We start from the raw sequence: 17,664 nt of genomic DNA, 5'->3' as shown, positions 1-17,664 counted from the left end.
CCTGTGTCCTTTTAATATGTTTCAGTGTTTCTGTGAGTAATTCCTTACTTTTGGCACTGCAAGATTTTCTGTGCTTACTTTGGAATATCCCTGCTATCAGTCTTTTCTCCAAGGAGCCTGGTTCCTTTTCTTGGAGAATGGTATTTAGACACCAAGATCTAGGCGCTGGGTGTGCTCACTGCTACCCAGGTATTATTGCTTAGAAACTCGCTCATCAGTCAGAGTTAGGAAATACATGTATTTCTAAAAGCCCATGCATACACACATCTATTTTTAGTTCTATTATCTGTCCCCTTGTGTCTATACCAAAAACCATGATTTATACTGAGATAGGAGAAGGCTGTGTGGATCACAATAAACTGTGGAAAATTCTGAAAGAGATGGGAATACCAGACCACCTGATCTGCCTCTTGAGAAATTTGTATGAGTGTCAGGAAGCAACAGTTAGATCTGGACATGGAACAACAGACTGGTTCCAAATAGGAAAAGGAGTTCGTCAAGGCTGTATATTGTCACCCTGTTTATTTACCTTATATGCAGAGTACATCATGAGAAACGCTGGACTGGAAGAAACACAAGCTGGAATCAAGATTGCCGGGAGAAATATCAATAACCTCAGATATGCAGATGACACCACCCTTATGGCAGAAAGTGAAGAGGAACTCAAAAGCCTCTTGATGAAAGTGAAAGTGGAGAGTGAAAAACTTGGCTTAAAGCTCAACATTCAGCAAACGAAGATCATGGCATCCAGTCCCATCACTTCATGGGAAATAGATGGGGAAACAGTGGAAACAGTGTCAGACTTTATTTTTCTGGGCTCCAAAATCACTACAGATGGTGACTGCAGCCATGAAATTAAAAGACACTTACTCCTTGGAAGGAAAGTTGTGACCAACCTAGATAGCATTTTCAAAAGCAGAGACATTACTTTGCCAACAAAGGTTCGTCTAGTCAAGGCTATGGTTTTGCCAGTAGTCATGTATGGATGTGAGAGTTGGACTGTGAAGAAGGCTGAGTGATGAAGAATTGATGCTTTTGAACTGTGGTGTTGGAGAAGACTCTTGAGAGTCCTTTGGACTGCAAGGAGATCCAACCAGTCCATTCTGAAAGTCCATTCCATGCTAAAGCTGAAATTCCAGTACTTTGGCCACCTCATGGGAAGAGTTGACTCATTGGAAAAGACTCTGATGCTGGGAGGGATTGGGGGCAGGAGGAGAAGGGGATGACAGAGGATGAGATGGCTGGATGGCATCACTGACTCAATGGACGTGAGTCTGAGTGAACTCTGGGAGTTGGTGATGGACAGGGAGGCCTGGAGTGCTGTGATTCATGAGGTCGCAAAGAGTCGGACACAACTGAGCGACTGATCTGATCTGATCTGAAGAGAAGGCAATGGCAACCCACTCCAGTACTCTTGCCTGGAAAATCCCATGGACGAAGGAGCCTGGTAAGCTGCAGTCCATGGGGTCACTAAGAGTCGGGCACGACTGAGTGACTTCACTTTCACTTTTCACTTTCATGCATTGGAGAAGGAAATGACAACCCACTCCAGTGTTGTTGCCTGGAGAATCCCAGGGACGGCAGAGCCTGGTGGGCTGCCATCTATGGGGTTGCACAGAGTCAGACACGACTGAAGCGACTTAGCAGCAGCAGCAGCAGCAGGATGCATTCTTAAGTTAGATAACCCAAGTTAAACACATAAACAAAGTAGAGCAAATAGAAATTGCTAGATAAGCGTTGTTGTTTAGTAAGTGTTGTCTGACTCTTTTGCGACCCCCATGGATTGTAGCCCACCAAGCCCCTCTGTCCATGGAACTTCCCAGGCAAGGATACTAGAGTGAGTTGCCATTTCCTTCTCCAGGGGATCTTCCCAACCCGGGGATCAAACCCATGTCTCCTGCATTGGCAGGTGGATTCTTTACTCTGAGCTACCAGGGAAGCCCTAGATTAAGTGTTAGCAAGTATCATCAGTTATTGAGGTCTTATCATGTGTATGCTCTGTATTACATGTCTAATTTTTCTGGGTCTCAATTTGTTAACTGTGAGTCTGGGTGACACGGCGTCTGTCTCTTATGGTTGCTAAGAGCTTGAGAGATACACACATGCCCTTGGGCACAGGGAAGACTCTTTGAGAGCCCTAGAACTGGACATATCTGAGTTAAAATTCCAGCTGTCACATCCTAGCTGACTGTCCTTGAGGGGCTTAACCTCGTGATTCCTTCAGGATTAATTCCTTGTAACACTTGGCCCATTGTAAGCCCTTGATAAACTGAGGGTTATCTGTGGGTAAACTGTATTATTACTCCCATGCTCTCCTGCCTTCATTCATTGAAAAGTTAATGCTGGTGAGGATTCTTATGCATTCTTATAGTTTAACCAACAATTTAAAAAATTATTCAGTAAACTCTAGCCACCCTTTCAGGCTTTGGCCTGTATTCTGAGGATCCAGAAAATACTCAGTCCCTGCCTAGCCTTGGGTAATGAAGCTGAGTCCAACACAGACACTCCCAGCCCTGAAGGAAACAGTGCTGGGCTAAAGGGAGGAGAGACTCAGAGCTGGAGGAGCCTGAAGAATTGGGTGTGAAGACTTTCAAGGCCAGGAAGCAGGTACATCTGAATGTTTGTTTCTTTAAGAAATGGCAGCTTTGGGACTTCCCTGTGGTCCTGTGGCTAAGACTCTGTGCTCCCAATGCAGGGGGTCTGGGTTAGATTCCTGGTCAGAGAACTAGATTCTGCATGCTGCAACTAAGACCCAGTGTAGCCAAATAAATATTAAAAAAAAAAAAAAAGAAAGAAATAGCAGCTTTAATGTGCACGTTTTGTTCAGAATAAGAACAAAAAGGAGGCAGACTCTTCAGGAATCTTCCCCTGATTTCCTAGCTGGGGTCTCAAAAAGCCATTTCCAAGCATCTTTATGGGATAGATCTTGGGGGTTGGGGTGGTCAGTATGCAGGTTCTCCAGATGCAGGGGCCCATGTGGGGGACACTGGTGGTCCAAGATGGTGAGCCCTGCCTCCAAGCGTGTGCTCACTGCTATATCCCATAGAGAGCCTGGTGGCCAGAGCAACTCTGCCAAGTCTTAGCTGCAGTGCATGGAATCTTCAATCTTCAGTGCAGCATGCAAAATCTTAGTTGCAGCATGTAGAATCTTAGTTGCAGTGTGCAAACTCTTAGTTGTAGCATGTGGGATTTAGTTCCCCAACCAGGGGTTGAACCCAGGCCTTCTGCGTTCGGAATGTGGAGTCTTAGCCACTGGACCACCTGGAAAGTTCCTTGGATGGAGTTTTGAGGTAGGATTAGGAGTTTTCTGGGTGCTGACAATCATCCAGGGCTGAAGGGATCACAGGAACAAAGACAGGATGGTGTGAAAGCATCTAGTGTAGATTGGATCTTTTACGAATATTGGAACTCCATGAGTCAGACAGCAGCCAGTGCTGAGAAGAGTCTGGGTGATGGCTGCTGGGAAAAGTAGAACCATGACTGTGTCTGCAGGCTGTAGCAGAAGAGGCCCAGACTGCAGAAACTTTTCAGTAGGTCTCTTGGGCTTTGTTGGAGGCCAGGAAACATTTACAAGGGTCCTGGAAGGGGTGGGAGCTGCACATTGAGGCCAAAAGGGACTTGCCTGGCTCCAAATGTTCTGTGCACAGTGGAGTAGAGACAAGAAAATATTTTCCTCTTTTGTGTATTTGAGAGAGAGGGTGGGAAGGGGCGGGAATGCTCAGTCAGCTCAGCGATGGTGACATTGGTTGGGGGAAACCTAAGGCTGGGGACAGGAAACCTTTCTCTGCTACTTTTTTCAGTTTTATTTCCTGCACGGCGCTCACCGAAGCTGCAATTAGATATTTATCTACATTATTGTTTGTGCAATATCCGGCTGCCTGGCTGGAAGAGAAGTTCAATGGGTAAAAAAGACCTGGCCCATCTTATCCTTCATTAATCCGTGCCTCAGTTTCTCTCTCTGTTAAAATGAGGATAATAAAGAGTCTTACCAAAACATTCACATCCTATCCTAAAGAAGACAAGAGAGAGAAAAATTAGGTGGCAAAAAAACACATAAAAAGGCAGATTTAAGTCTAAATATGTCTATAATTACATTAAGCGTAAACAGACCAAATGCCCTAGTTAAAAGGCAAAGATGGGCAGACCAAATCAAAAAGCAAAACCCAGTTCTTTGCTGCTTACAAGGGGCACATGAATAACACAAGGCTACATAAGGGTGGAGGTAAAAGGTGGGAGAGAATGGAGCATTTAAAACATGCACCAATGGAGAACAGGTGTGTGATTTTTATATCCGAGTCCACTCTAAGGCAAGAAGCATAAAGAGGGGCGTGTCATAATAATAAAAAGCTCAGTTCACCGCGAGAATAGGACAATTGCAGCCCTATGCATAGCCAATGACGCGGCTTCCAAATATCAGAGTGTTTGGCTCACAAGGCTGATGTGAGGATTTCACTAAAGTGAAAGTGAAGTCGCCCAGTTGTGTCTGACTCTTTGTGACCCCATGGACTGTAGCCTGCCAGACTCCTCCATCCATGGGATTTTCCAAGCAAGAATACTGCGGTGGGTTGCCATTTCCGGAGGATTAAGTACACGTAAGGTGTTTGCCTCTGTGGCACCTGTCAGTCACTATTACATTACCATAATGGATGTTATCACTTTATATTTGTTCATTTTAATTGTTTTTGTATTATTGTTGTTATAGGGGCAGTTCCTTCTGCCCCTATAACAGGGGTGGGACTGGTTGGGTAAATGACTCCATTATGCAGATGAAAGAGATTCAGAGATGAGCAGAGATTAGTCCAAGTCCCTCAGAACCAGGGTTGGCCCAAGGTTTATTTGATATTCCTTCCCAGGCAATTTCACATAATCCTGCTACCTGACCACCTCTTCTGGCTGGCCAGCCTTCTTTCCTTCCACAATGATTTCCCTGAATACCTCTCCCTGTTTTGTGCTGGGCACTATCACTATGTAGGTCTCAGGACTAAAATGATGAGAAGCAATATATTCTTCCCAGATTTGGTGGTGGTTTAGTTACTAAGTGGTGTCTGACTCTTGCAACACCATGGACCGTAGCCTGCCAGGCTCCTCTGTCCATGGGATTCTCTAGGCAAGAGTACTGGAGTGGGTTGCCATTTCCTTCTCCAGGGGAATCTTCCTGACCCAGGAATCGAAGCTGGGTCTCCTGCATTGCAGGCAGATTCTTTACTGACTGAGCTATCACTATGTAGGTCTCAGGACTAAAATAATGAGACAACATATTCTTCCCAGATTTGGAGGGTCTTCCAGTCTACTGGGAGAGGCAGAAGTCAACTGATGGCACAGACAGAAGTGAATCACCAATGAAGTATACTAAGACTGCACCAATCAAAACTCCTAGTCTTGCCTTGGGGAGGTCAGGGAGGGCCTCCAGTAGGAGGTGACCTCAGAGCTCCTATCTGACAAATTATCTCCAAAAGCGAGTTACCTCCCACAATCTTGCTGCTGCTGCTGCTAAGTCGCTTCAGTCGTGTCCAACTCTGTGCGACCCCAGAGACAGCAGCCCACCAGGCTTCCCCGTCCCTGGGATTCTCCAGGCAAGAACATTGGAGTGGGTTGCCATTTCCTTCTCCAATGCATGAAAGTGAAAAGTGAAAGTGAAGTCGCCCAGTCGTGTCTGACTCTTAGTGATCCCATGGACTGCAGCCTACCAGGCTCCTCTGTCCATGGATTTTCCAGGCAAGAGTACTGGAGTGGGGTGCCATTGCCTTCTCTGTCCCACAATCTTAGCTATCTCCAAAAGCCAGCGTTTCATTTATTCATTAATTCAGTTACTCATTCATCTGTTGAACTCCCATAGACCCTAAGCATCATTCAAGAAGGTGGTAAGGATAAAACCGGCAAAATTCTTTGGAGAATGGAGCAGAGTTGGGGGAAGCCAAAGAATTAGCAAAATCACTCTGGAAGGGGGTAACTGCCAGGAAGAAAAAAAAAAAAAAAATAGAGTGAAGGAGGAGTAAGTGCCCTTCCTTTCAAAACACGAGCCATAAAAACCCTTCTAATCAAAGCTGCCACCTTCTCCTTGGGGCCATGGGCACCTTATCATACTCCAGCAGGGGAGGAAGGGAGGCGGGATTCCTCCCAGTGGCCCTGCTCTTTCAGCAGTTAACCTAGCCATTATTGAGTTCCTCCTGTTTGCACCAGGCAACCTTCCCGGGATTAGACAGACCACGTTGCGCCGGGGGTAGGGGTGGGGGTGGGGGTGGGGTGGGGTGGGGTGGGGGTGGGGGTGGGGGTGGGGTGGGGTGGGGGAGGGGTACCAAGGTTCCGTGTGCCCTTGGGCACGTCGCTCTTCCTCGGAGCCTGTGCTCTACAGAAGTAACTAGGAATTCATGGTGGGTTATCCAGCAGTCTCAGAACTGCCCTGACCCGCAAACCTGAGTTCCTTAAGAAAGTACCATTTAATGCTGTCCTCCCAACGTCCCTCAAGGTGAGAGTGCGTCGAAAGAGGTGTTTATCCCCATTTCGCAGATGAGCCGAATGTCAGACAAGCGGTTAGTCTGGCCAGGCTGCGCGGTGCTGACCTGTGAACTGACTAGGATCTACAGCACCCCCACCCTTACCCCGCCTCCCGCCCTCGCCCTCTCCCTCTCCCCCGCCCCCGCCCCCGTTCGGGGGGTGGCGCGGCGGCCTCTGCCCCTTTAAGAACGCCCCGCTGATACAAGCAGGAAGGGGGCGGTGCCTGTACCGGAGACGGATGTGCGCGCAAACCAATGGACGCTGTAGTCACTACGGCGGCGTCCAATGGGTGCGGTGAGGGCGGGGCTGGGCGCCAGAGCCTGGTTCCCGAGGCGCGGCGGCCGCGGCTGGGGGCGGGGAGGGGGGCGCAGGACCCCAGGCTGGGGTCCCGGAGCCGGAGGCACGTGTCCCGGGGCGCCAGCGGGGCCGCGTCGGCCCGAAGCACTGCCCGGGCCTGGGCTAGTCCAGGGCCCGGCGCGGCGGGGGCTGCGACTGCTAGGCGGGGTGAAGGGCCGCGGGGGAGGCGAGCTGGGGGGCGCGGGGGGTCGGAGTGCCCGAGGGGGTGCTACCTGGTAGGGGCGACCAGGAGTGGGGGCCACGGAGGGTCAAGAGCAGCGGGTGGGGGCGCTGCCGGCTGAGTCGTGCAGGGCCAGGGGTGCCCGAGGGTTGCGGGGGGTCGGGAGCCCCAGACTGGTGGCGTCAAATAGGCGTGGGGCGTTGGGGACTGGGGTGGGAGGTTGACGGAGGGCCAGGCTGGGGCAGGGGGCGTCTGGAGAGCGTAGGGTGTTATGGGATTGGGAAGGGGGCGTCTGGGGAGATCAAAGTGTTTAGGGGCGACAGACCAGCTGTGGGGGAAGCTGGCCCGGGCTGGGGGCGGTGGTTGGGGTTGGGGGAGGGCTATTTATGCGAGCGCAGGGGATTGTGGGGGTTGGGGCTGGGAGGGTCTCAGAAAAGGGGACCCGAGCCCGGAAGGAGCAGGCAGGTGAGAGTTAGGGAGGAGATGCTGTGGGCTATAATGACGGCTTTACCACCTTCCAGAGCTTGGGGCCTAGGGGAGGGAGTCAGTTCTTGATGGTCCAGGAAAGAAGCCGTGGGGGTCTCGACCACTTCTGTAAAGGGTAGGCTACTTCGAAGGTGGTCAGAAGGCCTGAGGAGAGAAGAAGGGGCTCTAGGGAATGGTTTGGGACACGGTCCCTGGTGTTGGGGGGTGGTTTGCCTTGGGGTTTCTGGGAGGCTCCCCTTAGGAGATGGGACAACTGAAGGTGGGGAGCCCTGGTAAAGATTCACTTTATTTTTCTCTTGGGCTCTAAAAATAGCCTCCCCAAAATCTCGGGGTTGTCCCCCAGAAAAAAATCCCAGCACCCACTCTGGGCAGATAAAGCCCCAGGTTCCAAATCCTGCATCCTGTGGTTGCCTTGCTCTGTGACCTTGGGCAAATGGCTTTGCCACTCTGGGCCTCAATTTCCTTTTCTGCAAGGGGATGTTCTCTACTTCCCAGGGTGTTTATAAAGATTAAATAATAATTAACTCTAATAATAGCTACTGCTGATTGAACCTGATGCCAGGGTTTGGTGAGTGGGTTGTTAAGTCCTTGGAACAAACCAGGATTGTTACTCTACCCACTGTACAGATGAGGAAACTAAGGCCTGGAGCCCCAGAGTCACACAGCAAGTGATGGGCACTGTGGGGAATGGAGGCAGAGGAGATTTGAGGGGTGTGGTGGAATTCTTACCCCCATCCATTACCCTCCCCAGGGCCAGTTCCCATCCCCCCAGCAGCATGGCATCCTGTGCTGAGCCCTCTGCTGCAGACCCTGAGCCCACTGCCCCGCCACCTGCTGGGGTCCCACCACTTGAGGACTTCGAGGTGCTGGACGGGGTGGAAGACGCTGAGGGCGAGGAGGAGGAAGAAGAGGAGGACCTGAGTGAACTGCCGCCACTTGAGGATGTGGGGCAGCCCCCACTGGAGGAGGCCGAGCAGCCCGGGGCCCTGGCCCGAGAGTTCCTGGCCGCCATGGAGCCCGAGCCTGAGCCCGCCCCGGCCCCCGACGAGTGGCTGGACATCCTGGGTAAGGAGCAGGGGTGTCTTGGGTTGACCCATGGTGCCCAGACAGCTCAGGTTTGGGAGTGACCTTGGCCTAGGCCTTCTCCTCTCCTGAGCCTCGGGTTTCCCCATCTCTGTCGTGAAGGAGATTGGAAGTAAAACGTGGTAACCACGGTGATCACTAGCCACAGGCAATTGCTTGAGCCTCTTCATGTTTATGAGCCCTTTTCTTGTCTCTCTCTCTGTCACACACACACACACACACGACTTGTTTTCTCAGAGCTGCTAACAGGGCTCAGAGACGCTGAATCACCTGCTCAGAGCCACACAGAGCTCTCAACCCCCATTCCTGTTCTTGGCATTTGTCCGACCAGTGCCTGACCCACGCCCCCAAAACTGTGTTCTAAGGTCAAATAGATCTGTGGAACATCCCATTCATAGTCTTCATTAGTGTGCTCAGTGTTAAGAAAAAGCCCTGCAAGAGGGGAACTAGGAGAACCCATATGTGCACCCTGCACCTCCACTGCATCACGGCAACTCTGGAAAATAAACAGTACTGCTCGTTCTGATGCCGAGAACACCAGGGAATGCTGATGTCCACACAATGATGGTACATCGCTGCTATCTCTGTTAATGATCAAACGATACAGACAACAGTAAAACCAAGTTGGTACTGCTTTCACCTCCACTACAGATACAGACTTTACTATGCCTAAAAAAAAACAAACACCAGGTGATGTTTACTAAGCAGTGGTTCCGTGCCAGGCCTGTGCATCCTCTAATTTTATCCTCACAGCAACCCTGTGATGTAATTCCTACCATATCCCTGTTTGACAGTTAGGGAAACAGGCTCAGAGAGGTGAAGGCACTTGTCCAAGGTTGCACAGCCCCCTTGGCTCTGTTAAAGTTTGGGAAGTTCTTCTCTACTGACGGGAAGGACTGCCCTGCTCCCTCTGTGAGCATGAAGATGGCTCTGTTTGTTTATATTCGAGCCAGCCACTCTCTGAGGCCAGAATTCAGGCTTCTAGACGAGGAAACTGAGGCCTTGAGAGAAGCTGTGATTTACCCAGAGTTTCCCCGGGCAAGAGACAACGCCTAGTTGAGATCCTACCAACATATCCACTATTAGTGTCCAGAAGCCTCAAGACACGGGATCCCTCGGCATCCACTAGATAAGTGATTCTGAAACTGGATGCAGGAGCAGGTATAAGTGTGGGAGCACTGCAGAAAATTGGAACACTCTAGAATATTCCACAATATGAATAGATCTCCTTGCCCTTTATCTTTAGACTGGGATCTACTCAGACTCACAGCATTGTTTTCCAGACCTGGGGACTTATAGAATACAGGTACTTCTTGTACACTGGGTGGCTGCAGATGACGTCAGTCTCTTGTGCCCCTTACGTATAAGCCCTCTATCACCCCAGCAGTTGTAATGGGATGACTGTGGGTGTCATCATTGTGGGGGCTCCTTGAGTGGATTTGTGAGGGCCTGGGGCCTTGTGCCTGGTACTCAGTAGGTGTTGGCTGTGGCCATCTGGTCATCCCTAAAATTGTTTGGGGTATGGAGAGGAACGTAGTGGTCTCCTTGGTGGCTGGAGGGGGGAACTAGGGGTTACTTTTGCTTTTAGGTCTTTCCGTGTGATGTGGTGCTTTAGTTGGGACACACTCCTGGCATCACAGGTACTCTATTAACCAAGCAGGCTAATCATTGGGTGTCACCAGGAGAAGCCCCAGCCACCCCATTTCATGGCTGGGTAAACTAAGACCCAGATGTCTCAGGGCTGAGATTGGAACCAAAGGAGAGGGGACACGGTAGGGCTCCAGTCTCTTTTCTGGGCATCCCTGCTGCCTTGATTGTGATAGGCAGGAGGGCTTTTCTCAGCCCTTTGCCCTCACTGAGCCGAGATGTTTTTTCTTCTTCTCCTCTTCTTTTGGCCGCTTGTGGGATCTCAGTTCCCTGACGAGGGATTGAACCTGGCCCCCAGCAGTGAAAGTGCAGAATCCTAACCATTAGGCCACCAGGGAACTCCATTTTCTTTTTAAAAATTATTTTTAATTTAACAATTAACTAGATTTATTTTTATACCAAAGTTTTCTTTTGAATTAATTTGTTTTTGGCTGTGCTGGGACTTCATGGCTGCTCTGGCTTTACTCTAGTTTTGGCGAGCAGGGGCTACTCCCCAGGTTTAGTGCGTGGGCTTCTCATTGTTCTGGCTTCTCTTGTTGCTGAGCACAGGCTTCAGCAGTTACAGCTCCCGGGCTCTGGAGCGCAGGCTCAATAGCTGTGGCACATGGGCTTACTTGCTTTGTGGCGTGTGGGATCTTCCCAGATCAGGGGTTGAGCCCATATTTCCTGCATTGGCAGGTGGATTCTTTACCACTGAGCCACCAGGGAAGCCTCATTTATTCATTCGTAAGTTTTGGCTGTGCTTGATCTTCACTGCTGTGCACAGATTCTTTGTCGTGGAGTGTGAGCTTCTCTAGCTGGGGTGAGCCGGCTCAGCAGTGGCAGTCCACGGGCTTCGTTGCCCTGCAGCATGTAGGATCTTAGCTCCCCAACCAGGGATCAAACCCTGCATCAAAACCCTGAAGGTGGATTCTTAACCACTGGACCTACAGGGATGTCCCCTCCCCCGCCCCCGCTTGATTTTCTTAAGATAACAGACCAGCCAGCATTCACTGAGCCCATCCCAGGGCCAGTATTGTCAGTCCCCAAATCAATACTTTCATGCCCAGTGTCCAGCCAGGGACACTGGGGCCCAGAGGCATGGGATCACCTGTGCAGTCAGTGGGAGAGGGGCCACTGAAAACTCAGCTTGTGCCCTAGTGCTGTGCCACCCCCAGGAGAGGCAGAGCTGCTGGTGAGGGGAGAGTTTGCCCAGGGGGCAGCCACTCATCTGAGCCGCTCGGTGACAGGCTGTTTGTTCCCTCTCCTTGGCAGGGAATGGGCTGTTGAGGAAGAAGACGCTGGTTCCAGGCCCACCGGGCTCCAGCCGCCCGACCAAGGGCCAGGTGGTCACTGTGCGGCTGCAGACGTCGCTGGAGAATGGCACGCGGGTACAGGAGGAGCCGGAGCTGGTGTTCACCCTGGGCGACTGCGACGTCATCCAGGTGAGAAGAGGGGCGGGGCGGGGGTGAGCTGGGGGATGCGCTGGTCGTGGTGGGGTGTGCGGGCACTGCTGTGCTGCGCCTCGACCCACTCCACTAGTTCTGCTCCCCCCACCCTCCCAGGCCCTGGATCTCAGTGTTCCGCTCATGGACGTGGGGGAGACGGCTATGGTCACTGCTGACTCCAAGTACTGCTATGGCCCCCAGGGCAGGTGAGAACCTGCTGCTTACAGGGGTCCCTGTGGGGATACAGGAGTGGGTGGGACAGGTTGTTCCCCCATCTCATCCCATCTGCCCACACACTTTATAGAAAAGGAGTCTGAGGCTCAGCAAGGGGAACTCCTGCCCCAGGTCACGGAGCTCAAGGGGAGCAATAGTTACCTTCCCTTGTGTTCTCCTGAGGAGGGGGTGACAGCCCTTTCCCGCCCGCTCCTGAGCCACCCCGGTGTGCCTGGGGGTTCAGTCACGGCGGCCGCTGGGTCTGAGTGCTGTTCCCACCCCATCCCCCAGCAGGAGCCCATACATCCCCCCGCATGCGGCCCTGTGCCTGGAGGTGACTCTGAAGACTGCTGTGGATGGGCCTGACCTGGAGATGCTCACGGGGCAGGAGCGTGTGGCCCTGGCCAACCGGAAGCGGGAGTGTGGCAATGCTCACTATCAGCGGGCCGACTTCGTGCTGGCCGCCAACTCCTACGACCTCGCCATCAAGGCCATCACTTCCAGTGCCAAAGGTGACCGCCAGGTCAAATCCCAGCACCTCCCTGCACAGCCATACCCACTAGTGCTAGAAACGTCAAGCCACAGAGGGCCCCAGATTCAAAATGTTCTAGAAAATTCTAGAATCTGGGTAGATGTTCAACTATGCCTAGCCTATAGGTATCACTGGTGGTGGAGGTTTAGTCCCTCAGTTGTGGCCAACTCTTTTGCGACCCCATAGACTGTGGCCCACCAGGCTCCTCTGTCCATGGAATTTCCTAGGCAAGAAAACTGGAATGCGTTGCCATTTCCTTCTCCAGGGGATCTTCCCGAGCCAAGGATCAAACCTGCATCTCCTGCTTGGCAGGCAGATTCTTAACCACTGAGCCACCTGGGTGACTAAGCCTCCTTAGGTATCTCTAGACTTATATCCCAGGTCAGTGGAATGTTATGGAGTGCAGATAGATGTTTAAAATGTGGTTGACTGCAGACATTGTCAATCCACGTGTCCTGTGATCAGGCCCTTGTTCACTTAGACTCCATTTTGTAGACTCCTTAGGAGTGTCCTGAGGATGGTGCTGGTCTTGGCCTGTGTTAGGATGGGAAAGCTGAGGCCAGAGAGGCCTGAGTCTCCTCAAGGAGTAGGTGGTAGAGGTCCCACGGCATTGGGAGCTTGGAAATCCCTGCCTCCTGTCACTGGGACACTCAGAGACCCTTCCCCCGAGTCTCCTCCACCACCAGGTGCGGAGGGGTGGGCCCGGCCTGGGTCGCTTAGTCCCTCTACAGCTGGATGGCTGGGGGGAGGGCTGAGGCATGGTCACAGCAGCTGTGGCTGTGTGCTGTCCCCCTCAGTGGACATGACATTCGAGGAGGAGGAGCAGCTCCTGCAGCTGAAGGTGAAGTGTCTGAACAACCTGGCGGCCTCGCAGCTGAAGCTGGATCACTACCGCGCAGCGCTGCGCTCCTGCAGCCTCGTGCTGGAGCACCAGCCTGACAACATCAAGGCGCTCTTCCGCAAGGGCAAGGTGAGCTGCAGCCCGCAGGCTCCCAGCGGGCAGGCTGGCTCCCCATCCCAGGGCAGTGAGGCTGGTCTCCTACCCCAGACTTGAGAAGGGCATAAGCATCAGCCAACCAAGTTCCCCGGGGTACAGATGGGAAAACTGAGGTTCAGATAGGTGCAGGGGTGTGGCTTAGGTCACAGCAGTTCCTTGACTGAGGCCACGTTTGAGCTGAGCCCTGGGTCTTAGGTTCCCTCTGTTCCCCGGCACTGCAACCTGGCCCATGCGTAATTGTTCCTCGCATATAACTCTTTGTGACTGCCATTTCCCTCAGTAAAAGCTGGGTTCTTCTCGTGGACTTCAAGGCTGTAAGCCATCTGGTCTTTCGCCCTGCCATCACCTTCCAGTCTACTCTTGGTTGTTACTGGGCTAGGTCTGCTGCTGCCCCAGTGCCTTTGCATGGGCTGTCCATACCCTATTTACTCCCATGAGTCTTTCCTTCATCTTCTTAAAGCCTTTGCTGTGATGTCACCTCCTCAGGAAGGCCTCCCTACAACCCCTCTGCCCTGTCTTCCTGTTTGCCTTGTCACTGTCAGCATGGGAGGTGTCATGCCTTTTGTGCATTTCCCTTCCCAGAAGGTGGGGATTTTGTATGTCGTATGCATGCGTGCTAAGTCGCTTCAGTCGTGTTCGACTCTTTGCGACCCTATGGACTATAGCCCACCAGGCTCCCCTGTCCTTGGGATTCTCCAGGCAAAAGAATACTGGAGTGGGTTGCCGTGCCCTCCTCCAGGGGATCTTCCTGACCTAGGAATTGAACCTGCGTCTCCTGTGGCTCCTGCATTGCAGGGGGATTCTTTACCATTGAGCCATCTGGGAAGCCCTTTGTATGTCTCATTCACTGCTACATCTCTAGTGCTGCAAATACAGCCAGGCACACAGTAGGTGCTGAGTAAGTGCAGGTGGAGCATGGTGGGGAGCTTGGCCAGAGTGGACCTGACCTGAATTGCTTTTGTCCTTATCTCTGTTCATCCTCACTCTGCTGGGAGAGGGGGTGCCTTCAGTATTTTTTAGCAGTAAACTGAGGAAACTAGGCATAAGCAAATGCTGGGTCACTTAGTGCGTTTGTCAGAGACCTGGAGAAGGAAATGGCAACCCACTCCAGCATTCTTGCCTCGAAAATCCCGTGGACGGAGGAGCCTAGTAGGCTACAGTCCATGGGGCTGCAAAGAGTTGGAGATGACTGAGCGACTTCACTTTTACTGAGCAGGCCAGCCAGTGTTTTTAAAGTACTTTCTGGGTATAGAAACATGAGGAGAGAAAAGATGCTGTCCCTGTTTTTTAGGGTTTAAAAGAATCCTCTTGTGGGAAATGAGACTGTCCTTGTAGCCTCACACCTGTTTGGGTCTGCTGGTCGAAGGTGATGGAAACCCACTCAGATTCAAGCAGAAGGAATTGATGGCTTGTGGACCTGCCAAGTTTCAGGCCTAGCTGGCTTCAGTCGCGGCTGGATCCAGGTGTTAGCAGTGTTGTGGAGATACCTGTGTCTGCCTGCTGGGTTCATTTCTCAGGCACACTCCTCTCTCCAGATGCTCCCTCCTGCTCTGCCAAAAGTGCCAGGTCTCCATCCTTTCCACTAAGCAACTGGCCTCCCAGTGCTCCCAGCATAGTTCTGGCTGGATCTCATTGGCTGGCTTGAGTCACACGCCTGGCTCTGAACCATTCAATGTGGCCAAAGCTTTGGCAGCATCCGGTTGGCTTCTCGAGTCAGCCAAGGTGGTGATGGAGGAGGAGGAGAGAGCAGTGCCTGGGCCACTTGCCCACAGTGAAACCAACATTCATGGGAAGGGGCACCGAGCCTGGCGGGCCGCTCAGGTAGTTGAGGGCTCCGGGGAGCAGTGTAGGGGTGACTGGAGCCCTGGGGCAGTTGCTGGAGATAGACTTGGAACTAGTCAGATGACTGGGAGCCTGGCAGGGCTGACCTCTTGAAGGAGAACGTGGCCCAGCTTGGGTCCAAGTGATAACTCCCCACTTGCTCCCGCAGGTGCTGGCCCAGCAAGGCGAGTATAGTGAGGCCATCCCCATCTTGAGAGCAGCCCTGAAGCTGGAACCTTCCAACAAGGTGAGCAGAATGGGGGCACCCTGAGACTTGCCATGCTGACCTGTCGGTAAGTTCCTCTTATAGTCTGCCCCTTATCTTTCTTGCTGTGGCTCTCCCCTAAAGAGCTTCTATCTGGGCAGTAGCAGGGGGTATGTGACTGAAGGGCCCCAGCCTGCCTGCTGAGACCCTTTTTGACCCCCGCAGAGCCAGTCTGGGCTCTCACCCTCAGCAGGGGTTCCAGAGGTCAAGGGCACTGCCAGCCTGGCCAGTGTCAGTGTTTTCAGGTTCTTTCCCAGAATATTTCTTCTCGGAAAGTTTCTTCTGGCCACCCTTGCTCCAGCTCATCTTCTGGCTTCCTCAGAGGATGCAGACAGCACCCCCCACTTTGCTAATGCTCGGAGAGTAGTAGACAGCTCCCATGTCCCAGTGGTTCCAGCCCCAACGAGCCCCTGGACCCCAGGGAGGCAGGCTGCCAGCAGCAGTGGTTGCCCCTGCTCTCACAAGCACCCCTCTCTCACAGACGATCCACGCAGAGCTCTCGAAGCTGGTGAAGAAGCATGCGGCCCAGAGGAGCACGGAGACCGCCCTGTACCGGAAGATGCTGGGCAACCCCAGCCGGCTGCCTGCCAAGTGTCCTGGCAAGGGTGCCTGGGTGAGCAGGGGTGGGCAGGCACAGGGAAGCTCCCAGAGGAGGGCTGTGTGCAGAGTACACCATGCAGAGGGAGTTTCTTCATTTTGCAACATCAGTGTCTTCCTGAACTGGGTCATGCTGGATCATGCTTGGGACATGGACACAGAGAATCCCCAGCACTGTGTGATCAGACCCAGAGCAGAAGATACAACACAATCAGGAGGGCTCGGGCAGAGGAGTGCTGGCTCCCTTCAGAGGGGAAGGGGAGGTGTACCAGAGGAGGGGAGACTTGGCTTGAGTTTTGATGCGGGTGTGGGAGTTTTCCAAGAGGCAGGCAAGGCATTTTCAGGCAGTGGTTTCCTGGGAGGCCCGTTGGGACCGTAGTTGTTAGCTGAGGTGCAAGCCATCTGTCTTGACCACTGTCTAGCCTTCTCCCTCTCCTTTATCCACAGTCCATCCCATGGAAGTGGCTGTTCGGGGCAACTGCTGTCGCCTTGGGGGGCGTGGCTCTCTCTGTGGTCATTGCTGCCAGGAACTGACCACCCAGGTGGCCACCATCCCTTCCACTCACCGTGGACCCCCACCCTGTGCTCCCTAACTCCCCCAGGCTCCCTGTCCACTGCCCTAACTGGCTTAGCCCCCTCCTCTGGGGCGGGGGCAGTGAGGTTTGGGGGTCACATGGCCCCGCGAGCAGGAGGGACTGAGCCCTATTGGAGGAAAGCAAGGCAGGGCCCTGACCTCACATCCAGCCCGGAGCAAGGGGGCCCTCATTGCTCCAGACCCGATTCCCACCCCACCCCCGGGGTGAGGTCCCAGCAGGGATCAGTCCCAGTATCCTCTTCCCAACAGGCCTGGGGGCAGCCCTCCCCCTGCCCAGCCCCTTTCCACCCTCCAGCCCCTCCTGCCCTGCCTGCTGCCCTCTCTCCAGGCCCTCTCCACCCACACACAGTGAAATAAAAGCCTCCCACCCCGCTCCCTGCTCGTTCTGGAACCTTCTTTTAGCGTCACTTGGGGCTGAGCCAGAGGCCTTTTGTGCCACGTACAGGGTCACAGAGGACAGTGGATGTGGCCAAGCCAGGACTAGAGGGGGCCCGTCTGCTCCCAGGCCACAGCAGACCCTCTGTGCCGAGTGGGAAACAGACCTGGCCTAGCGGGGCCTTGTGCTCAGGGTGCCTGGTCAGACTCGGGAGTTCACCGCTAGGTGTGCTCCTTACCCCACCTCTCAATTCTGTCGCCTCATCTGCAATGGAGGACCCTGATGGGACCTCACTGGGACTGTGCTGAGCCCTCAGTGACCACAGAGGTCTGGCTGTGCAGCAAGCAGACAGACCTGTATCTGGGCAGCAGCATAGCTGGTGTAAAGGCCCTGGAGCAGGATGGAACCCGGTATGTTCAAAGGTGATAAAGGTGGGTGCTCAGCAGAGCCAGACCCTGCAGGGCCTCTGGGGAGGGGTGGGGTTGATTCCAGGAGATGCGTCCCATCTCTTCCTGGCAGCCCAGGGCTATAGGAGCTTCACCCCAAAACGCTGCCCACTGTCCCAACCAGAATAGCCAAAGCCAGTGTTTGGCACCTTTATCAATCTGAGTTC

General features: G+C 53.1%; 1 protein-coding gene across 3 annotated transcripts; it reads left to right on the top strand.

Moving 5' to 3' along the window:
* The first annotated feature begins 6,787 nt into the window (after positions 1–6,787).
* FKBP8 (FKBP prolyl isomerase 8) lies at positions 6,788–17,050 on the top strand. Of its 3 annotated transcripts, none has more exons than XM_025293879.3 (9): positions 6,788–6,895; positions 8,250–8,563; positions 11,483–11,652; positions 11,773–11,861; positions 12,160–12,380; positions 13,198–13,370; positions 15,388–15,465; positions 15,965–16,096; positions 16,528–17,050. In XM_025293879.3, exons 2-9 carry the CDS (start codon positions 8,275–8,277, stop codon positions 16,612–16,614), a joined length of 1,239 nt encoding a protein of 412 aa, XP_025149664.2. In that variant the 5' UTR covers positions 6,788–6,895; positions 8,250–8,274; the 3' UTR covers positions 16,615–17,050. The 3 variants fall into 3 exon arrangements, with proteins under 3 accessions (XP_025149664.2, XP_006058026.3, XP_025149662.2); XM_006057964.4 differs by having other exon boundaries at positions 6,864–6,999; XM_025293877.3 differs by lacking the exon at positions 6,788–6,895 and having other exon boundaries at positions 12,163–12,380.
* The last annotated feature ends 614 nt before the right edge of the window (positions 17,051–17,664 follow it).

This window comes from Bubalus bubalis, chromosome 9 (genome assembly GCF_019923935.1).
Source record: "Bubalus bubalis isolate 160015118507 breed Murrah chromosome 9, NDDB_SH_1, whole genome shotgun sequence".
Lineage (NCBI taxonomy): Eukaryota > Metazoa > Chordata > Mammalia > Artiodactyla > Bovidae > Bubalus > Bubalus bubalis.
Note: the sequence above shows the minus strand (reverse complement) of the source record. Positions and strands in the feature narration are given on the sequence as shown.